Source organism: Acomys minous (assembly GCF_964271855.1).
Source record: "Acomys minous genome assembly, chromosome: 6".
Classification (NCBI taxonomy): domain Eukaryota; kingdom Metazoa; phylum Chordata; class Mammalia; order Rodentia; family Muridae; genus Acomys; species Acomys minous.
The window spans coordinates 104,913,788-104,937,483 of record NC_140487.1 but is presented as its reverse complement, the minus strand read 5'-3'; the positions used below and the strand labels follow the sequence as shown (position 1 = coordinate 104,937,483).

Here is a 23,696-nt window from a genome sequence, read left to right as displayed (position 1 = left end):
TTAACCCTGTGGCCTGAGGGTCAGGCTGAGAGAAAACAGACACTGGGGAGTAGTTTGCCAAGTTCCATGCGTTACCTCACTCAACTCAGGTAAACCAGTTTTGGCTCTAGACTACACACTTTGACAGACTTGCCAGCTAAGTGCTTTCTTGGTGAGGCTTCAGAAGAATTGCAAATCTTGATCATTTGCATTTCAGGAGTCTCCAAACCGCCCCCCCTCCCCCACAACAGGCTCCTTTAGTCATACAGGGACACTCTCTTGGACACATTCTTACTGAGATGCCAACTCCATTAAGAGCATTTCCTGTTCCAAGGTGCAAGGAAATACAAGGTGGCCTGTGGTGCCTGAGGGGTAGATCTTCAGGGTGGCTGCTGTCTGGATGCCTCCTCTTTTGTTGCACAGGCCAGCAAGGTACACCTGCGAATGGAAACAGAAAAGCAGCTGGTCCTCAGACAAATGTTTTCAGCTCTTCTCCTGCGCCCAGTGCTAAGGTGATAGACAAGTGGCCTAGCCATGATTTAAGGATGGAGCAAAAATGGGGGCACGAGAAAGTAACTGAAAGTCACAAAGGAAGCTGCTACTGACAGATCTAGAAACTTAGATTGAGTCTCTTGATCCCTTTCCTTGCAATTCTTTGTAGGTGCTTTCATTCCCATTAACCCCAGGCAACAGTTAATAGAGACATTACTTATGATCATTACTATTATTGTTTCATGGTGGTGGGGATTGAGCACAGACCTTTGCATATGCTAGGCAAGCATTCTTCCGCTGAACTACACCCCTAGACAGTGCTGAAACTCCTAGTACCAACAGCTCAGCTCGGATAAACGTGTAAGATTAAGTAAAACTAGATGCGGAGATTTCGGTTGCATGTCTCCTCTCTGATTTCTTAGTCTTCCTTAGACTAGATTGGCAAAATGGAGTGTGTGCCTGAGAGCACAGCTAACACCTACGCTACTGCCTGGTGGTTGTGCAGCAACATCTCTCCCTTTGGTAAGGATCTGCTCCTAGGGCTGGGATGTAGCTCAGAGTAGAGCGCCTGCACAGCATGCACAAGGTTCTGGATTTCAGGCCCCTATTGGAAAAGAAAGAAACACCCTGTTCCCTAACTTGCAACCCTGCAGGGTTTGCCAAGCCCTCTCCGCAGACTCTGCCACCCCTAAAGACTAACAGTGACTGTAAGTGTGGTGGGTATGAAGCCTGGCTCTAACAGGAAAACTGCAGAATTGCCTCTAGAGGGCACACGGAGTTATCTGTCTCCTCCCTATCCAGCAGTCTCAGCCAGGCATTCTGCAGCCTGACAGTCAGATCTGGAGCAAGCCTGGCTTTGCCCCCTTACTGTCACGGGAGGAGTGGCTGGCTTACAGGTGACTCCACTGCAGCTGGATGGAGTAAAACCCTCTTCCTAGAGGTTAAAAAACTCCCAGGCCTAGCAATTATCAGAGACAGACTATTCTTGCAGTAAACACTTGGCTCTGCAGGGCTACCCAAGCCAAGGACAGTGAAATGAGGTGACTCACTACAGAATTCTTTATTAAAATGTGTCATTGATAATATGTTAGCATACATACAATATACACACATACATATGTACATTCTTTGACATACCTCACAGATCTCCAACATCAGTTTAACCAATAAATTAAAACTAAAAATGAGGGGAGAATGGGAGGGATATTAGAGGCAAAATTTCATTTTTATCTGGTAAGAAATTGTAAATTTCTCAGAACTTCCCTGGGGGAACCCTGACCAGAAAATCTTTGAAACAAAATACATAAATCCTCCCCTCCCCCAAAAAAGATTCCAAAAGATGCAGTTACAACAAGTGTGCTTCTCAGAGCAGGGCCTTCACTCCACTTCACACTCTTCTGGCTTCAAGGCAGTCTGGCCCTCAGCTGGAGCAGCAAGGTTCCTGTGGGCACTTGGGCTCGGTGCACCATGGGCTTTGGGGGTCGAGGGGCAGGCTGCAGTGTGGGAGCGGGGGGAGCCGCACTCATCTGAGGTGATGTCTGGCACATCATCCGACTGCGTGTCAGAGCTCTCCAGGTCACTGCGGATGCTTTCAGGCTGGGCCAGACTGATGTCCCAAGCCTTGCTGGCCAGGCAGTCTTTCTGTTCACAGCTTTGGTGTTTGCCAGGGGGATCCTCTTCACTGCCGCCACTAACCCCGCCAGCAGCACCACTACCCTCTTCTTCGTTCTCTGCCATTTGAGCATGGACATGGAGTGAGTCCTCTGTGCTGCTTCCACTCACCAACTGATAGTGACTCGGCTTGGCTTCAATGTCCACTTGGATTTCCATATTGGTGCACTCTCTGTGGGGACAGAATTCGCTTTGCTGAGTCATGCATAGGTTATATTATAGCTGCTCCTAAAATAGTTCTGGCTTAAGTAGTTAGAAGAGATGGGTCAAAATGGAGCAGAGCCTTACAGACACACAGACACACACACAGACACACACACAGAGAGAGAGAGAGAGAGAGAGAGAGAGAGAGAGAGAGAGAGGGAGAGAGATGTACACTCCTTAAAAGCTCTCCTTATAATATCTAAAAAGAGCTCCCAGAATCCAACTAAGAGCCTCACCCTATGCTACTCTAAATATGAACATGAAAGCAACTTGGCAGCTTTTACACCTGCGCCACAGTCAAGAGCCATTACCCATGCAGCATGGAGGACCTCAACCACACCAGGCGAGACTCAAATGAAAGAGACTATGGAAACCAAATCCAGCAAAGGGCAGCAGGAGCCTTAGACTCAGACACTAGCTAACATCAATCCAGCTCTTTAAGTTCCATTTGAGTGGTTACACTGTTACATCAGCTAGAAAAAAGAAGGCGAAGAGGTGGAGAGAGAGACAGGGAGGCAGGGATGGAGGGAGGGAATCTCTAAGAGGCAAGTGCTAAGAAGAACCAGGAGATGCTAAACACTCCAGGACCACAGAAGTGCTCAATGGACTCAGCAGAATACCACATCGCCCACTAGAGGGCACACGGGGCCTAAGATGAGAAAGTGAGCCCCTGAAGACCTACTGTCCAGTGAATAAAGGCTGTCCTGGGCTCTGGCTGGTCACATACCTGTCCTGTGGGTTGTAGGAACTGATTATGGAACCGGCCATAGCACGAGTGCTTGCGTTGTCACTAATTGCACCAAGACTGGCTGTGTCTTTGGGGAAAATTTCCTTTTGGACATCGGCTTGAACTTCTAACCTGTGTAAAGAGGGGACGTTCAAGTTAATTGAGACCTGGGTGTTCTGATGGTCTGCTTCCTGGCACACATCTCTTCATCTGTTGGATCATCTCCAATTGTAAAACAGCTCAAGTACATGCCCACATAGCTCCTTTCTTATGTTAGAAACTGAGATCATCCCCTCCTCTCTGTCCCCAGCGCTGCTGCTTAACTTGGGTACTAAGCTAAATAATTACCTTTGGGCTCCTCTCCAGGAGGTCTAAAGTCAAACAACCCTCTAGAGCAGTGCCAAGGCAGGCAAAGACCCAGAGATCCTAACGCCCTCTTACTTTGGGTTCCCTCCTGTCAACACGCACCTGCAGCCTCCCCATTTGTGAGCTGCTCAGCTTTCTTTTCTTGTTAAGTCCAGCTTCACAACCCACCCTCACTTACACTTTACACCTCCATGTCTTTCTGCATACTATGCCCTCTCTCAAAAGTTTCCCTTCCTCTGCCTGAAATACTTCTGCTAGGTCTAACAAGAAAGGGGCACCATTTCTTTTCACTCTTCAGCAGAGCACTCAGCTTTCTGACCCAGTTTACACACCTCTCTCCACTCTGAGTATCACGAAGGAAGAGCTCACACCTCATTCACACTTTGCCCTTCCTACCCTGGACATAAGAAGAACTCAAACACTTAGTAATAAGTTAACTCCAGGCTGTAAAAATGAAGGGCGTATAGGAACCAACCTCCTCCCTCCTCCATCAACACCACTCTCCTAATGGTTTTCAAAGGTGGGAACCCCTAACTGCTTCCTTTCTGGCTCAACACCATTTTGTTCTGCACTTCAGTATTTCCCCTTAATGGATTTCCCAGTCAAGCCCATTTGACTCATTCACTTCCCATAAAGGAAAGGCTTTCACAGGATGCAACAGCTGCCGGCTGTGCTGTAGTCTCAGCAAGTCACGCTCCAACTATGTCTGTGGCTCATCAAGGGGAGTTGGCTTTAAGAGAGCACAGCAGCGAATACTCTGGCATGTGGGGGCAGGAGACTCTAACAAGGGACACTAGTCAGAAGATGCAGCTAGGTCAGCAGTGGCCTCCGTCCTGCTGCCTGCTTCTCTGCGCTAGGGAAACGAGGGCAATGTGAGGAGTGCACTCAGGCCTGTGTCCCAGCTTCAGCTCAGCCACAGCTGACTCAGTGGGCACAGGCTTCCTCAAAGTCCACCAGGCCACTTACTTGGTGGCTGCCAGAGGCTGTTTCATGCTGGTGGCTACACTAGATTCATCTGGGGAGCCTTTTCTAAACATAGACCACCCTTAGGTCCCACCCCAGGAGATTCTAACCTATTAACTCTGGAAATATGCTCCTAAAATCTATTTTTAAGAGGTTCCCATGTGAGCGAAGGACACCAAGGTGAAGGGTGAAGGATCTAGTCCACTTGCCATCTGCCACTTGCATCTTTTTTGCAGCCAAGTGGCCATCTGGTCTTACTCTAACCTTCCAGGACAAGCAGCTCAGGATCTGGGGAGTCAGTCTATCCTCTCTGGGGGCTTCCTACAGCTTCCCCCCGTGTTTACCACACCATACTGAAATAAGTAGAGGCCAACGCCAGTCACTTGGTTCTTTCTGCCAAAGTAAGTCACAGAGTACTAATCTTTCTCCCAGCTGGAGGCCCTCCAGGGGCCTGGAGACAAGTACCTCCCTTACCTCCTGCCCTGCTGTGCTCCATGAGGCCGCTCTTCCCCCACTGATTCAACTAACTGCTTCTCATCTAATGCCGGGGACATATCTCTGAATACGTATTATGGCATCATGGTAGGTCTCATCAGCAAAATGCAAGTAAATCACAGTTATTTTTACTAACAAAGCTTTACGGATTCTTAACACACATTCATACAATTGATTTTCCTACTCAGTATGACACAGCTAAAACCAACCATAAGCCTAAAAGTGCCTTCTGCTCTTCCTGCTTCCTAGAGCAGGCAGCCTACTGAAGCAGCGACAAGATCTAAAGTCAACACTACTCTGTGAAGAAAGCCAGTATGATGCAAAGAATTGTAAACTTTGTAGAAGAAAAATGTCACTGGTGACTAATCAAAATGCGGCATACCTGGTATACCAAAGTGGCTGACACTAATTTCAACTGCTCGTCACAGACTGCCTCTTCACTTACCTGCTGTACTTTCCCTTGCCGCTGGAGAGAATACCACCACTCAGTGTGCCCCCAGAAAGGGCAGCAAAGCTGGCTGTTTCGCTGTAAGGGCCTTGCATAACACTGAGTCCATCCGTGGGGCTTCCACTGGTACTCAGTACACTAGTCAGGCCTTCAATGCTGCTTTCCCCAATGCTGGGGTTCTTGAGGGCTCGCCAAGCATCTGCCACTGTGGGTAGAACCAAATATCTCCATTTGAGACACGTAGCATCAAAACAGTCTGGTAGGCATTTTTCTGCAATGACTCTTCAGAGTAGAGGGTTTTCATATGGAAAGTACTACAATAGTCACTTAACAAGCAGCTGCTATGTGTAGACACACACATCAGCCTGCTAACATCTGTATTTAATCTTTCTAATACCTAGGGACCAGCAGCCCTTATTTGAGATGAGGAAATAAGAATTTAAAATCAAGTGACTACTGAGGGTCACTTAAGTCACACCCGGCTTTAACTGCAGGCCCACTACTATTTCTATTACACTGCAGCTACTTTTATCCAATTTGGTCTGACCTCACACCTTTTTTAAAAGTTTTATGAGCAAGGTCTCATTCTATAGCCCAGGCTGTCCTCAAGTTAATACTTAGCCCAGGATGCCCTCGAATCTCAGTCTCCCACCAAATGCTAGGGTCATAGATGTGAGCTACCACACCTGACTTGTTTTTCTCTTTCTCCTGTGGCCCAGACTGGCCTTAAACTCATGACCTCTGCTGCATCAGCATCCCCAGTGCTAAGCTTATAAGGAAGTGCTTCCAGTCCATTTTAAGATATGATTAGTTCATGTGCTGCTTCTACTGCGAAGCTTCCGAAAGCTCTGCAAATCTCTGTGCTCCAAGCAGGAGGCAGAAGGCCTGCTCATCAGGTCTACAGAAGCTCTTGCTACTGAAACACAAACTTGAAGAAGCCCTGCTGAAATGGGGATAACACCCAGGCCCTCCCTCTTCAGAGAGCTGCTGTAAAAAGCAAGCAAGACAGCAACTCTGTAAAGCCCTCTAAAAGATGACACAGCGCAGCGCAGTTCCAGAGCATTCTGGTCACCTCACTACTAGCACACTCCAGGTGCTTGAAGTTCTTCTGGCTCACGCCTGCCACATATAGCAAATACCAGAGGAACTAACCTAGTAATTCTGGAACCAAGAAATGAGAGGCTAAAAATACTTTACCCCTCAAAAAGCTCATTATGCAAAGAAACCCAATGACAACTTCTCTGTAAAAATGAGTTCAAGTCTACTGACTTTTTATCTTTTGTTTCATAGATTCAAATGGAAACAAAATGCCTTCCTTTACCTGTGATTGGACCATCATCTTCATCAAACTCAATTTTCACCCCCTTTCCATTGGCTGTGCTAACTCCGCAGCCTCCTCCACGGCAGAGAAAAATGGGTACAACTCCATAAACATATGCCAGCATAATGGGGACACCAATACCTGAGGAAAGAGACGGAAACATGTTGGCAGGTCAGTAGACTGCAACCGCCTCAGTTCTCCCTCAGACTGGGCACAAGCAAACCACTAGAGCCAAAGACAGAGTGGGCTGCCTGGCGTAACACACAAGCAGGCGTGGAGTCATAAAGGTCTGGATGTCTTTGGTCCATTGGCTGTCTGTCCATAGAGCCCTCACAGTGAAAAAGAGAATATACAAGTAGACTCCGACACAGCGAACGTACGTTGATTTTATACCACTCCCTTCACTGTTGAAGTGCTGAACTTTGAGAACCAATCAAGAATCGAACACTCAAGTTTGGAGGGATGGCTCAGTGGTTAAGAGCACTGGCTGCTCTTCCAGAGGACCTGGGTTCAATTCCCAGCACCCACATGGCAGCTCACAACTCACAACGTCTAGACCTCTAGTTCCAGGGGACCTGACTCCTTCAAACAGACACACATGTGATACAGACAAAACAATGCACATAAAAATAAATTAAAAGCAAACCCAACAAAACAAACAAGCAAACCATCATGTCCCAGTGACTTGACCTGTATTCATGACCTGGGACAACTATATAGGATACACCTTTCTATTTCTAATTATGCTGTCTTTGTGGCACTTGTGAAGGCTAAACAGGTTCACATGTGAGACATTTAGAACCACTGCTGACAAATGATGAAACTCATGAAATGTTAAGTTTCTAATGAATTGTTTTCTTAATTTTGTTTTTGTGAAATAGGGTCTCATTTTGTTCAATTTGGTCTTGAACGTGCTGGGGGTGGCTTTGAACTCCTGACCCTCCTCTTTCACCTCCTGAGTGATGGGATTAAAGGGGTGCACCACTATACCAGGCTGACATTTTTCTAAAATTAACTCTCATACCCTGCAAAATACTGTGAGGCGTTAATAGACAATAATTGTTTTTTTTTTTTTTTTGCTTTGTTTCTTTTTTTTGTTGTTGTTATTTTGTGAGTCCTATAACAAGTAGAAGAAAAGGATGAAAAAAAATCTAGTGTTTAATTTTCATTAATGCAACCTTTTCTGTGTGCTAGATTGAGTTCTAGGCCCTAGTCTAGGACACACCCTGATAATGCATTGTGACTGAAAAATCATTATAGTAACAGTGTCTAAGACTTAATTTCCAGGCTGGGGAGATGGTTCAGCTAGTAAAATGCTTTATCCTAAAGCATGAAGACATAAGTTCAATCCCATGTAAAAATGATGAAAGTGCTGGTGTAGAGTTATAATACTTTACTGGGTGCTGAAGAGGCAGACACAGATGGATCCTCGGGGCCTGCTGGCCAGCCAGCCTCGCTAACTTCGCAGCTCCTGGCCTGTAAGAGAACCTACCTGATTCTTAAAAACTAGGTGAGTGGCTGCTAAGAATGGTCTCTGGCTTCCACCAGGACTTCTGCATTCACAAGTCATCCTGCCCTCACACTACATACATGAACATACAAAATGTTAACTACCAAAGTGAAGTCGGCATAGGACGTAGGTGTCTCCACAACAGAGCCCCTGGCCAGCTGGCTGACCTGCTGCAGTAAGCTAATGGAGAAGCTGCAGGCCCCACTCACTTACCGACACTGACAGCAGCAATCACTGGGGACGCAATGACTGACAAGGTCACTCCTCCTGTGATGGCCAAATTCCTCTTGTGTTTGGAGGTTTTCCTTCCCTCATACCTGCTGTGAATCTAAGAATAAAAAGAAAATCCAGGTCAGCAGGTCAGGACATTAGTATTTTGCAGGGGAAAAAGGACAAATGTTCATTTGCAAGTTATATTAGAACATACCCTCCACCCAAAGAGGGATCTTTCTCAAATTTTAACCTAACCCAGACCTGGAAAATATAAATGAATGCAGGAAACGCTAATCCAAGAAAAGACAAAGTAGCTCAGGGGAATGAAGCTCAATGTTTCACCTTAAGTCCCTGAGACAAACCAGGCCCAGGATATTAATAAGAACTTTCAGATCTCATGGGGATTTATAAAAATCCATTTAAGAAATTAAAGTTATTTTTATCTACAAACCAGCTGGTTTTCACGAAGCTCTGAAATATAAGCTCCTTTTTTTTTTCTTTCAAACTGTTGCCAACAAAGCCAAAGCTGGAGCAGGCACAGAAAGGCATGTCTTACCTTCCTCCCAACGTACACAGGGATGCCGATGACCATGGCGGGAATTGCGATGCCAGCAATAAGCGAGATCCCCACTGGAGCGCCAATCAATGTGCCCAACTGCCAGAGAATTTTCTTCTTCCTGCTCCATGGCTTCTTGCCCCAGAATGTGCAGCCAGAGGGACTACAGAGGAAACATGCTGAAGTTAATGGCAGCATCACAAACACAGCTATGGTCGCCAGAGGGCTTAATAGGAGCAATCACCATCTTTTCCACAAGACTGACTGACTCAGTGACAGGAAGCTATAGAAAACATATCCATTAGACAAGGAGAGCAACAACAAGGGGTTCTGGGTGTGGTGGTTTTGGTAAACTGAACGTTTCTTCTACTTTGCTTACCTCTACCTCCTTACCTGATGCAATTATCCTGACTGGCACTTGAGATCCTGCATAGCTCTGCATTTGACACCTCACCCAAGGTATTGTGTCCCACAGTCATGACCCAGACTCTGTAGTCTCATGTCACATGTCCCTCCCACCTAACAGACACAAAGCACATTCTTGGGGAAAGATTCAGAGACTCATCATGCCTTTTCTTTCAGGCTCTACTATGAATACGGCTACTCTGACCCTTAGCCTCCTGTGTCTGGCCCCTCTACCTCGCTCCCCTGTGCTACCTCTTCTACTTGATAAGCCTAGCAATATAAAAAGAAGAAACTCTGTCTTATTCATCCCTGTGTCTCTGTTACATATAAGCTTTCAAATTTTCACTAAACTGGAAATGAGGTGTCTAATCTCACAATAAAGTTTGTAAATGTTAACTCCTTTAGGGCAATTATGTAACATTCACTCAATTCTTTAGAACCTACCTCATGGAGGAACTGTACAAAGACCACAGTTTATGAGATAAGACATGACCACGAAGTACCAAGAAGCAGCAACACTTATAGCAAAAGATAAAGGAATGCAGTGAAGAATACAGCAGAAATGGGAAGGCGGTGGATGGAGTGCATTTAAGCTGCTTTTCAAGGATAAGTAAGAACTCTGTGCACCAAACCTAGTGGCACATGTCTGTCACCCTAGCACGGGGGAGGCTGAAGCAGCAGGATGTCAAACTTAGGACAAAATTAGCCAGCCCTCCTCCAAAACCAAGCCAAGGCCAAACATGGTGGTGCATACCTTTAAACAGGAGGCAGAAGCACACAGATCTCTGTGAGTGGTAGGCCTGGTCTACATAGGTAGTTCTGGGCCAGAGCCTCACAGTGAGATACTGTCTCCAAAGGGGTGAGGGTTGTCGGGGGGGGGGGGGGGGGGGGGGGGCGCTAAAGCTCTTGCTTGACTTAAGCTCAACCCCTGCAATTCACATGACAGATGAAAAGAACTGACCCCCACAAGTTGTCCTGACCTCCGCATGCATGGTATGGTGCACACAAGTGCATACATACACAAAAGAAATAACTAAAAAATAAGTAAGCCCATAAAGAACTGAACAAACTGAGGCAAAGGGGGATACCAGGAGGCTGAAGTGGTCAGAAACAAACTGTGGACACTAAGGTAACATCAACAAATCTGGAGGCAAGAGACAGGGAACAGCATGACTGGACAGGGAAACTAAGGCCAGACTGTGGGAAGCCTTAAAAGCCACACAGCAGGTAAGAAAGCAGGGTGATGAGGACAGTCACCAGGCCAGTGGAGAAAGCAGAGGTGTGCTTTAAAGGAACTCTTTGGTTTCCTCATTCTGTAAATGGCTCTTTGGCATCCTTTTCCCTAAATGAGAAAGTGAGCAGGACAACAAAGCAATGGATATGTGTCCCACCTTACCTGAGGTAATGCAAGTCAGAGATCTCTTTCATGCAAAGCCAGCAGAATTCACAGCCACACACTGCACAGGTCATGTGATTACAGCTCCCATCATTCATCTTGATAATGTAAGCACTGCATCGTGGGCACGGCTTGATGTCATCTGCTAGGCAGGGAGGAAAGACAGGGAGACAAACATCCCCAGTTCAATCTAGTCTGAATTTATTATTCCTAAGAGTCTATGTAAGAAACGAGGACAAGGCAGTCAGGAGATTTTGCCTGACAATTCCAAATTGTGTAACACTTTACTGGAAGGCCGGCTATATCCAGAGCTCTTGCTGTGTTTGTTTTTGGGACAGGGCCTCATGTATCTCAGGCCAGCTTGAAATTGCTGAGGATGATCTTGAATTTACGATCCCTTACCCTTATCTTCTGAGTGCTGAGATAAGGGAATGCTACCATGTCTGATTTATGTGGTGCTGGGCTCCATCCCAGGGCTTAGTGCATGCCAGGTGGGCATTCTAACACCTGAGCTGCACTCTCAGACTCATGAGTTTGCATAAAATGGATCCTGTTTCATGTTAAGCTTTTCCAATAACTGGCATCTTACACCGCACTTGAGTAGCATTTTGGCAAGGAGACCCCCACCCCTCACCCAATGAGACTGATGGTTCCAAGGCAAATGGAATTTCCACCTGCCCATGGCTGAGAGATGGAAATCAGGGCATTAGAGCAAGAAAATCCTGCAGCCTGGTTGGTCAGTTTTGACAGTGGTTCTTCAGGAAGCTAACTTGTGCTGCTAACAGTTTACCACGCCTTCCCATGACACTTTCAAATTTAAAAATCAAAACCCAACTGAGTATCTGTATAGCATGCACCAGGTAATTTTCACAGGAATTTACAAACTATCCTACCAAAATGACAATTTCAAAGATTATGTTGTGCAATAAAAAAATCAAATGGCATAATTTGCCTCCTACTAACTTTCTCAAATGACATCTGCAAGACAAGGTACATCTAACAGATGCTGACATTTTATAGATTGCTCTTCACAATCAAAGGTGGACAGTGACGGTGACACTTCCCCTTTCAGGTTACTCATTAACCCACACTAGTATTTGTTTTCTTTTCTTGAATCTGTGTCCTACTTCAAAAGCTGTGACACACTTCCAACTAGATGGCAAGCAGAGGACGCTTAATGCTGACTAAATGCTTTTCTGCCCCTTGTGAAAACCCCACAGTACTCTCCAAGCTGAGACAATTATGAAGACAGCAACTTAAGAGTTCCATTTTACTGTCTTCCAATGTTCCACAGCTAGGATTAACTATCATAGTCAACAAGAAGCAACACAGCAGATCTATCATTAACAGTTCAACCAAGCCAGGAAATGTGTCTGTAGTCTCAGCTGTTGAGAAGACTCAAATATTTTCTGATCACAAGGATACAGGGTTATATAGTAAGACAATCTCTTTTAGTTTTGGAGAGTCACAATATATTATAGATACCAAATAAGGAGACAAAAGAGATATCGCCAACTCATACCTGGTCCAGATTCTTGCCCATAACTGAGACCTGAAGTGTGCTTGGTCCGAACTCGTAAAGTCTGAGCCCTCTGCTGACGGGCCATATCGCAGGTCTGGTTTGGATGCCATATCTGCTTGCAGTGGTAGCAGAACTCAGTCTGGCAGCCCTCCCTCTCGCAGGTTAGCTTTGGGCAGCTGGCACAGCCATAGGCAATAACAGCGTAACTGGGTAAGGAAGCCAGAAGAAACAACAGGAAGGTAGACTGAGCTGACAAAGACAGGCAATACTCATCAGCTTACACTGTTTGGTACCACGATATATGATACAAAGACTACACACACACACACACACACACACACACACACACACACACACACATTCGAGCACATACCTCAAGTAGACTAATTGTACCTACTCTTCTTGTGAAAAAACAGAACAGTTTATTTCATGAAAACAGAAGGGCACATACTTAGCCTGAATTCCTAGCACTTGTCCAATCAGTTAAAGCTGCTTCAAGAGCAGTTTGCCATGTCCGGTTTCATAAATAAAAGGGTATACAACAATTTCCTTTCATGGTTTGCTAATTTAGAGAGACTCAAATTTGTTTACATGAAAAAAAAAAAAAGAACAGATGTAAAAATAAAGAGCTACAGAAAAAACTGAAAGCATGTGTCCTCTTTCATTTTAAAATCCATAGTGAAGCTGGCCGGATCACAGTGTGAAACAGACTCAGTCCGTTGAAAGTTCTTTTCTTTCTTTCTTCTTTTTAAAAAGATTTGTTTTTATTTTATGTGTCTGAGGGTTTGACTGCATGTTGTATATGTGCACCAAGTATGTGTCTGAGCCTGAGGCGGCCACAACGGGCACTGCATCATCTGAAACTGAAGTTAACAGGTGACTGTGACCCACCACCAATGAGGGTGCTGGAAACTGAGCCTGGGTCCTCTGCAGGACAAGTGCTCTTTCCAGAGCCCAGATTTAGTTTTAGTTACATGTATGCTGTGTGTCTGTGTGTGGGTAAGTGCATGAGTGCAGTGCTCAGACACCTGTGGAGGGCCTTAGAGTCTCTGCAGTGGAATTCCAGGCAGCTGTGAACTATCCAACATGGTGCAGGAACTGAACTTGGGTTCTGTGCAAGAGCAGTACATGCCCTAACTGCTGAGCCCTGCTTTTCAGCTTTCCTTTTTCTCTTTTCCTAATTTAGTTCTATACCTTTTAACGCCTTCTTTCTTTCTTTTTAAGATTATTTTTATGTGTATGAGCGTTTTGTCTGCAGGTATGCATGTACATCATCTGCATGCCTTGTGCCCTTGGAGGCCGGAAGAGAGCATCAAACCCCTAGGACTGGAGTTATGGACAGTTATGGCCACCATGTTGGTGTGAGAAATTGACCCTGGGTCCCTTCAAAGAGGAGCCCATGCTCCTAACCAACTGCCAGCTCCCTAATGTCTTCTTCCTTAACACTTCTAGAGCCTACTACTACTAAGCTCTTACTAACACACACAGTTGTCCCTCCCTGTCTCTGCTGATACATGGTTAATGATACACTATTGCAGAATGTCAGTGCTAACATCAGCCCCCTTTCTAGTTTGCTAAGAATTAGTTCCCCATAACAATCTTGTATGTTTAAAACTACTAGATTTTAAATCAAATCTTAATAATGTCAAGGAAATGCTCAGACTGCCCTTACAAGTAGACATTTGCTTAAAATGAAAAGGCTGGGATACAGTTCAGTAGTAGAGCTTTTACCTAGTATGTGCAGGCCCTGAGTTTGTTCAGTCCCAGACACTGTAAAATTAATTAAATTTAAAAAGTACTTTAAGAGAAACACAGTTTTTAAAAAGGATTTGTTTTATTTCTAATTATGTGTACATGTGTGACCATACGCACACACAGGAGATGCTTGTGGAGCTCAGATGTGTCAAGTCCCCTGGAGATGGAGTTACAGGAAGGTGTGAGCCACCTGATGTTGGTGCTAGGAATTGAACTCAGGTCCTCTGGAAGAGTTGTCTGCGCTCTTCACTGCTGCACCATCTCACTAGTCCTCAAACACAATTTTCAAAGGTTTACTGTCATCTGTGTTTTGCTGTCCTCTAGTTTACACTTTTCACTAATAGCCAAAGTTCTCAAACAATCTATAAATGCTAGTAAGGGATTCCTGATTTATTCTATACTTTTCTTGTTTATTAATATATACAACATGTTCATTTATAGCAATTTAAATACTTAGATTGATTTGAAAATTGTGCTTCAGATATGAAATTCCAATGTACCTATCTCCTGTCACATAATAGGCTTCCTAAATATTCTCAGAAAGAACAGAGTGAGACTAGGTCAATGTATAAATACGATGACTCATATACTGTAGGAGTTCTGAGCAGATTTACCTCAGCTAGCAGGAAAAACAACTATTAAACAATGTATCTTAGAAAAAACAAGTAATTTGCTTGCTATTTGTATTAAATGGAAAGGTATAGATGGCTTCTGAAAAATAATAAGCTAAGTTCTAAAGATACACATTAATTAGAGTACCAATGGGGAGGCCTTAAACTCTTCATAACCCATTTCTACCTCACATGGTTTACGTGCTTATTACACTAATATTGTGTGTATGTGTGTAAGGGTACTAAGGACCGAATCCAGTACTTTGTAAACTCATATTCCACCACCTGGCCACACCCTTCAGTTTTTTTTTCTTTCTTTCCCCCCAACTTCCTTTCCAATTCCTTCACTGTTAAACCTGAGCATGGGCTGCCTCATTTTCTGTCTGCCCCATATCCATATGAGCAGAGTGTAAAAGTATGAGCTGCAATTTCACACTGCATATTACCCTGTTTCTCTCTATATTGGTGGATCTGGCGTCCGTTCCCTGGGCAGTAAGCAGACAGTCCTCAAAGTTTCCAGGAATAACAACTGAAGCACTATAGACAGAGGCCATAGACTGGCACACCAAACAATGGGAAGCTAATTTTATGAGTAGAATTTGGTTCCAAGGAAGTAAAATAACCCCCAATACTGATGACTCTATGGCAGTCTACCACTATGACACAGAGTGACTCAGGGCACAAGACTTGGAATTCCTGTTTTGGGGCACCTACTCTGTGCTGATTCATACTGCATGACATGGATAAACTTAAACCTCCAAACCTTAGCTTCTATCCCTCTTAATGGAGGCAGAGGAGCCTGCTGCCTCCAGGTATAGCTCAACATTCTAAAACTGCGTTCATAACCTTGCACCGAACGCTATGGCATATACTGCACTGGACTTCTGCCTTTGCCTGCTCTCTTCTTTTGCCCAGTGATACCTTTTTCTTTCTTTCTTCTTCTTCTTCTTCTTCTTCTTCTTCTTTTTTTTTTTGGTAAGTAGCCATTTAAGAACCAGCTCAAGCTGGACATGGTGGTGAACACCTTTAATCCCAGCACCCAGGAGACAAAGGCAGGTAGATCTCGTGAGTTCAAGGCCAGCTCGGTCTACAAAGCGCGCTCTAGGACAGCTAGGACTCTTAAACAGAGAAACCGTATCTTGAAAACAATAACAACCCCAAAAAAGAACCAGCTCAAATGTCTATGTACATTGAACCAGCTTAAATCTTCTCTATAAAATCTACTTAACCTCTCCAGGCAGATGGTAGCCTATCTGTGCAGTGCAGTTTCAAGAGCACCTTATAGCCTGTGTACGTGTGTACCTCTCCCGCCACACTGGACTCCTGCTCAGCAGACGTGTGTTGGGCACAGGACAGGGACCTTTCTTTGCTTTGGTTCTTTGGCTTTCCTCAGGGTTTTCTAGCTCTTCTTGCCATCGCTAGCCACATTTTCATCTTAGCCATCTGTGCTTGGCTTTTTATATGTCATGCACTATAACTTAATCCTACAATTTTATAAAAATTCATCTTAAGGGTAAAGCTTCTAATTAAAGGAAATTTTCCCTAGTTGGAATAAATCCCTCATCATGCACTCAGTGTACCCTGACTATGGTCCTCCTTTTCTTGTACGTCCTATCCTGGAGGGGCTTCTCTTCTACTCTGCTGTTTAGTTTAACCAAGCATTCATGGTTGCTATCTTGAAGCTTAAAGTAGGGTGTAAGAAGTTACATGCTGCCTCAAGCACAGAATGTTCTTCCCCACGTCCCACAACTTTTATGTTGAAATCTTCAGAAACATCACAGTGTGGCAGACTATCTTAATTTCAGCCCTGGACAAAATATCCCATTAGGATACAATTAATTATGCAGCAACAGACTCCAGTAGTCAAGGGAGCATGTTCCTACATTACGTCTCTACTTCTGGTCTTCAAGTCTTACAAGTTAACAAGATTACTCATTTACAAATGGACCCTGAGATCCTTTTTGAGACAGGGTTTCTCTGTGTAGCCTTGGCTGTCCTGGATCTCTGTGAATTCAAAACCAGCCTGGTCTACCGAGTGAGTTCTAGGAGAGTTGAAGCTATATAGGGACACCTGTCTCAAAAACAAACAAATAAACAAGATGGCAAATAGTTAATACTTAAAGATACCATGGCTGGTTGGGGACATATATGATTCTTGATGCTCTGAGTTTGGAAAGTTATATCATATACCACACAGCATATTAGCATTGGCAAGTTTTTGTTTGTTTGTTTTTTGAGACAGGGTTTCTCTGTGTAGGCTGGGCTGTCCTGGACTCACTTTGTAGACCGGCTGGCCTTGAACTCACAGAGATCCGCCTGCCTCTGCCCCCTCAGTGCTGGGATTAAAAGCATGTGCCACCATGCCCCACAGCACTGGCAAATTTTATAGTAAATATTAACATACTTAGTGTGGTGGTAACAATGTAATCCCAGCATTCAGGATCAGGAAATCAAGGTCAACCTGAGCTCCATAGTAAGTTGGAGGCCAGTCTGGACTGTGTAAGAGCCTATCTTAACACAGAAACTCTGTCTCAACATTGCCACCCTTCCCCTTGCAAAAAAAAAAAAAAAAAAAAAGCCTATCTTAAAAGTCTAAGAAGAAGTTCACTCTGGAAACAGAGGTTTTCAGGTGGATCTCTGTGAATTCGAGGCCAGACTAGTCTACAAAGCAAGTCCAGGACAACCAAGACTACACAGAGAAACCCTGTCTTGAAAAATGCTGATAGAAAATAAAACCAAAAGATGGTTGAAATGAGCAGGGTATAGTGTCACGTGCATGTAATGCCAGCACTTGGGAGGCTGCAGCAGGAAGGTCTTGTGTCTGAGGCCATCATGGACGACAAGACATAGGAGACCCTATTTCAAAACAAAAATAAATAACAAAGAGATGACTGGAAAGTTGGGAGCTATAAAGAAACTTTTGAAACAAGGACAGATTAAATAGGTGAAGTTTTATTTTTCATAAGGTCTTGCCATGTAGCTTCAGCTAGCTGGGAACGCACTAGGATAATATGCTAATGGAACCAGACCCCACTCTCAGGACACTGTCCTGTGTTTACACTTCTGCACACTACTTACTGTACTGGGGCTTTAAATGCTTTATCTACTTTTATCTCCCAGGCATGGATTTCTTTAAGGCAAGCCTTAAACTTGCAGTAATCCTCTTGTCTCTCCCTTTCTTTGCAGTCCCAGAATTACAGGCATGTGTCACCATGTCAGGCAAGTAAGTGATTTTTATACCCAGAACATATCTTATAGGTTATAATCAGTGTACATTTTTAAGTACTTTAGCAAATGTGAGAAAGAAGTCTCACTGAGCTGGAAGTTGAGTGTACATGGAGGCTGAGACAGACTCAAGCAAAAGCTGTAGAACAAAAAGTAAGGGGGCAGATTAACAGAAAAGGCTGAAGGCCACTGGGGTGCAGCTCAATGGTAGAAGTGCTGATCTAGCATGCACTGAGACCGTGAGCTCACTACCCAGCATCCAAAACCAAAGCAAAACAAAAAGCAAAGCAACGACAACAACAAACTGGGAAGAGACTGAGGAAGGCTTTGGAAAGGAAAGGTGCTAGTTGGGCATGATGGGGAACACTTGTAGTCTCAGAGCTCAGAAGGCAGACGCAAAAGGACTGCTGCAAGTTTGAGGCCAGAAAGGGATAGATTGTGAGACTCTAACGCAAACAAATCAAAGAAAATTCCTTTACTGAATGTGAAATCTCTCTCATCCAGGGAGCTTGTTCCTTTCTCACAAAGGTACTATATAAAATTAATACACTACATAGAAATGAACAGAAGCTTCCTGTTGACAAGATGGCCAGTCCTGCAGTGTGGGAAGGCCAACAGCCCACACTATCTGCTGGGACCGGGGAGGCAGGACTCTAGGGATGGAGGGAGCAATGAGACGCCAGAGACCAGACCTGCAACAGAATTTAGGTCAGGATAGCCTGAGTGCTGCTGCTATTCCGAGGCCCTGGCCCTGTAGGACAGGAAAGTCTGCTGCCCACTCTATTCACCCCTCAGTCTCTCAGAGATTCTGAAAATTAAAGATGGACAATACAACATCTGAGAGGAAAAAAACACAGTTATATCATTTGTGAGTTTCTGAAAGGACACACTTAGGCAGAGACTCAAAAGGATAAGAGGTCAACTGTGCCACTTATTAGGGAGGAAGCATGAACCCCACAAACTTCTTTGAACTGGTTTCTCCTTTACAAAGTATATTTCTACCATCTATGTGCATGTGGCTAAAGTGAATTTACTGTTTCATTGAGATAATACTTTGAAGATTCACCACAAAGAACTAAAAAAAATGCAAGCTATTTGCATTTTAAGCTAATTTTATTTCACTTAGAAGTATACTTTTAAGATTACACTTGTTTAAAAAAAGATTACACTTGTTACCACAGTATTTGGTATATTAATAATATGTGTATTTCCCCATTGAAATTGGTTCTCTCAATGATAAAGCCATACAAGAAAAGAAGTATCAGAACTCTGTTCTGTCCTACAGTTATTAAAAAAAAAAAAAGAAAAAGAAAAAGAAAGAAAGAAAGCCAAGCAGTGGTGGCATACTCCTTTAATCCCAGTACTTGGGAGGCAGAGGCAGGCAGATCTCTGTTAGTTCAAGTCAGCCTGGTCTCCAGGGTGTTTCAGGACATCCAGGGCTACATGGAGACCATCTCAAAAAACCTATTATGTTTCAGTAAACACATTTCAACAGTTCAACTACATAACAATTATAAATAAACCTGTTAAAATATCTGAAAAAAACATATATGTGTGTGTGTCTATGTATGTGTACATATGTATGTGTAAAGTCACTTAGCATGAAGAGTGTACACATACATACATGGGAAGACTTGGTCAATTTGGCTATCAAGAGTGATGTGTGGGCAAATAAACACAGTCAGGTGTAGGGAGACATAAATGACATTTAGGGCCTCTTTTTTTTAATATTTACACAAGATTTTTTTCCAGACCCAGAATAATAGAAGTTTAATTTAAAAATAAAGAAAGAAAGAAAACAAACAAAATAAATAAATCTATACAAGGTAGTGCACACATGTAATCCAATTCATCAATGGGGAGGCTAACACAGGAGGATCTAGAGTTTGAGACATGGGGCTGGAGAGATGGCTCAGAGGTTAAGAGCACTGACTGCTCTTCCAAAGGTCCTGAGTTCAATTCTCAGCAACCACATGGTGGTTCACAACTGTCTATAATGTGATCTGATGCCCTCTTCTGACCTGCAGGTATACATGCAGGCAGAGTACTGTATACATAATATAAATAAATCTTTAAAAAAAAAAGTTTGAGACAGTCTTGGCTAAGTAGCAACACTCTAGCTCAGCATGCACAAAGCTTGCTTGGCATTCACAAAGCACTAGATTCAGTCCCCAGCACTGTATAAACCATGCGTAGTGGCACAGACTAAAGCCCCAGCACTCAGCATGTAGAGGCAGGAGGATTAGAGTCAAGGACAAGCAAAATAAGGGGCTGCAGCGCGCATGGAGGGCCACACCTGTGATCCCAGCACCCCGGAGGCAGGTCTCTGTGAGTTCGAGGCCAGCCTGGTCTACAGAGTGAATCCAAGGACAGCCAGGGCTACACAGAAAATGCTAGCACATTCTTGGAATTCAGCTCTGAGGGGGCAGAGACAAGAGGCACCCTGGCACTTAATGGTCAGCCAAAACTGACCTCTGGTCTTCACAGGCAGGCAGGCATGTGCATGCATGTGTTCACACACTCGTGCACACACACAGAACAGCACAACACCTATTTTTCTATTAAAAAGAGGGGGCAGAACAATTGTCCCTAGGGAACTCAGACTATTATCTGGAAAATAACAATTATAAAAGGACTCTATATATGTTTCAATATCACTTTATAAACATTAATTAATTAAGCCTCTTAAGTCTTAAGAAAGGATTAGGCCTCTGCCAGATAAGAAAAATAAAGTAGGTAAGACTATTAGTCAGAAAAGAAACTAGGGTCTAGCATCCTTGGCTCTCTCAGCATTGTTCCACACTTGCTAGAACATTCCCAAAATGAGGATTGTGATGACATGCAATACAGGAGTTGAAGAAATATTGTTGGCTTTGGAAGTAAGACTATCCCAACACTGGTTTGTTTCATTGCCTACCAGTTTGTTGTTGCAATGACCCTGAACATTTTGTTTAATTTCTCTAAATACCACTTTCCTCATTTGTAAAAGTATCAAATCAACCTCACATAAAGATGTGTTAAAATATGCATGTCTGACACACAGGTACCTAGATGCTGGCTTGCTTTCTTTCCCTAAACTTTATTTTCTTTAAACACATAGATACAGATAAAAAGTGTACATATAATTATTGTATTCTGACTAATTAAAAGTAGAATCTGACAGAATCTCAAACAAAACAGAAAAACAAACCCAACCCCCCACACACACACATACACACACATCTCCCAAATCCCCTTCCCCACACCTCAGAGTCTGGTGAGCCTACCCCAAATCTTGTTAAATTAAGAAAATGACTCTAAGACCACTAATGGTTTGTTCATATTTGTCACAAAGCTTATATATATATTAATTTCTGTTCACTAATACTGATGTGAATAAAGGCATAAATTGACTTTTAAAAAACAAGTTGGGAGCTAGAGCTGTTACACAGAGAAAGCCCGTCTTAAAACACCAAAACAAAAACCAAACCAAACCAACCAACCAAACAACCAAACACAAACAAACAAAAAACCAATCAAAAACAAATTGGGGAGCATTCCCAAAAAGATGATCAGGGAAGTCATATTTTATAGTTAAAATTCAAATAATACACTATTATGTAATTAATCAAGCAGTTGCTTTCCTAAACTAATATCCTTTTTGCTCAGAAAATAAACCAAGAGTATCTGCAAAACTTGAGTATTCTAAAATTAACCTCCCCAAAGCCAGTAAGGCCACCAGACACAAGCAGACCTTTTCAAGTGCCTACAGGCCCTTCCTGGTACTCACTAAACAGAAAGTGAAAGGGATCTGGGCACCTTTGACCCTATTTCCAAGTAATTTAGAAACTCCATCTCAATGAAGTTAAATACACCCACTTCTCAACAAGTCTGGCACTTTGTGACACCCTTCCTAAACAGCCCCTTTTGAAGGGAGCAATGGCAGCATCGTGGAACGCCTGGCTCAGCCTGGATACACAGGCTACAATTAAAAGCTTTTAAATCCTTTGAAGCAAGGGTTCACATAGCTTTTTACTAGCATAACGTTTACACTAGGCGCTTCAAGGAGTCCCGAGAATCTTCTGCCCCCAAAACATGACACACAAGAATATAATTAATCTGCCCAAGGTCACAGAACAGGCAATGGCAGCATTGACTCCCCACCACACAGAAGAGCCTCTTCTTGGCTCCATTTGGCCATTCATAGATTGGAGAGGCGGTGACAACCAGGTTTTTAACGAGGTTTTTAACGAAAGGTTTTTAACCACTGAAAGCTTCAGATAGGGAAATCAGGTATTCCCACTCTGCAGAGTATTTTAATTCACTGACCTTTGAAATCAAGCTTAGATAGAGAACACTTGAAAGACTGTCATACAGATCTAAGGTTAAAAGGATAGGCAAACACATTTTCTCCCAACAAATCAACTCCTGGGAAGACACCATCTCTGTGCCCCATTGGTCTCCCTGGACAGAAAGTCTGTCCACCACTCCCCCTGCCCTCGGCAGCACGTTAACCACACAAGGTGCCTGCCAATCGCTTAGCACGGCACGCAGTACCCAGAGTGCCCCTAGAGCTCGGTTAGTCAGCAGCCTTCTCTCATCTCCCGCATCTCAACTTTCAGCGGTGGTTGTGAGGAAGAACACGCCTTCTCCTGCAATGCTGCTAATAGGTGCGCCCCTCAAATGGACACAACCCTCGGAAGCGCTGCCCCTTCAGTAGGGCATCTTCATTCTCTCCTTTAACAAATATCTCTATCGTTACGGGAACACGAACGAACACACACACAACCAAGCCCTGCTCACCCAGGTCTCCTGCCTTAATAGACAGTTCCCTTCTCTTCAGCCATCAGCCACTACCTAAAGCTCCTAAGTAGGTATAGGGTGCCCAGTGCCACCAGACCGGTTGCAGGGCCGGTCCGAGGGTCGGTTACTCTGGACCACCTCGTCTCTCTGTCCTGCTGGGCATCCTCCTCTCCTCCCTCTTGGGGAAGGGGGTGGTGGTGATGGTGACACCCGCTGCCCCAGGGACAGTCCCTCGCGACCACGCCCCCGAGCTTACCCGCAGTCAGGGGCTGGACACCAGCGGCAGTCCGGGTCCGAGGCCAGGTACCGGCGCAGCATGAACTCTTCGTACTTGAGCATGAGCAGCGGGTCGGCCAGCAGCAGACGGATGTCGTGTGGGTTGAGCCGCTCGCTGCACTCGGGGCAGCTGATAGGCACGCGGCTCTCGCTGATCTCCAGGCGCAGGTAGTGGCGGAGGCAGTTCCGGCACGAGCGGTGCGGACAGCTGAGGAGGCGCGGGGCCAGCTCGGGCGGCAGGCGCACCAGGCACAGCGGGCACTCCACCTCCTCCGCGCCACCGCCGCCCTCCGCCGCCTCGTCTTCCTCCGGCCCGGCAGCCGCGGCCTCCGCCTCAGCCTCGGCTGCGGGCTCGGCGGGCAGCGCCTCCATCGGCGGGGCCTGGGCCTCAGCTAGGGCCGGGGCGGTAGGCGGCGGCGGCGCGGCCGGGGGCGGCGGCTCGGCCTGAGGCTTGGTCCGGGCGCGGCGGCCGCGGGCCGAGGCAGAGAAGACGCTATGGAAGGTGAGTCGCCGGCGCCTGCCGCCGCTGCGGCACTTCGGGTCGGGGGCGGCCGCATGGAGCGAGGTGGAGCGCGGAGACTCGGAGTCCTTCTCGGAGCCCATGGCCAGCAGAGGCTGAGGAGCCAGGGGCGCCCAGCGCCACCGCAGCTCCCGCCTCAGCGGCCCCCAACAGCGGGCGACACGGCCACCGCCGCCGCCTCGGCAGCTCTCTTCGGAGACACAAGCCGACCGGCCGCTAGGAAGTGGTTATAAAGCCTCCGCCCCGCGCGCCGCGGCCC

At 45.1% G+C, this 23,696-nt stretch overlaps 1 protein-coding gene across 3 annotated transcripts; it reads right to left on the bottom strand.

Moving 5' to 3' along the window:
- Positions 1-286: 286 nt before the first annotated feature.
- On the bottom strand, positions 287-23,693 carry RNF19B (ring finger protein 19B). Of its 3 annotated transcripts, XM_084784638.1 has the most exons (10): positions 22,898-23,693; positions 12,269-12,474; positions 10,747-10,891; positions 8,946-9,108; positions 8,390-8,504; positions 6,667-6,807; positions 5,343-5,550; positions 3,074-3,205; positions 1,821-2,314; positions 287-417 (listed from the first exon to the last, which is right to left on the bottom strand). In XM_084784638.1, the coding sequence occupies exons 1-9, from the start codon at positions 23,518-23,520 to the stop codon at positions 1,849-1,851; spliced, it is 2,199 nt and encodes a 732-aa protein (XP_084640764.1). In that variant the 5' UTR covers positions 23,521-23,693; the 3' UTR covers positions 287-417; positions 1,821-1,848. The 3 variants fall into 3 exon arrangements, with proteins under 3 accessions (XP_084640764.1, XP_084640763.1, XP_084640765.1); XM_084784637.1 differs by lacking the exon at positions 287-417 and having other exon boundaries at positions 1,513-2,314; positions 22,898-23,692; XM_084784639.1 differs by lacking the exon at positions 287-417 and having other exon boundaries at positions 1,513-2,314; positions 10,747-10,888; positions 22,898-23,690.
- Positions 23,694-23,696: the final 3 nt, after the last annotated feature.

Excerpts from the sequence above, each read along its gene's own strand:
- RNF19B (XM_084784638.1), bottom strand. The coding sequence starts at position 23,520 with ATGGGCTCCGAGAAGGACTCCGAGTCTCCGCGCTCCACCTCGCTCCAT. Across the intron at positions 8,505-8,945 it reads CTGTGTACGTTGGGAGGAAG|ATTCACAGCAGGTATGAGGG; the intron begins GTAAGACATGCC and ends TTTTATTCTTAG. Across the intron at positions 3,206-5,342 it reads GGCAAGGGAAAGTACAGCAG|GTTAGAAGTTCAAGCCGATG; the intron begins GTAAGTGAAGAG and ends CTCTTTACACAG.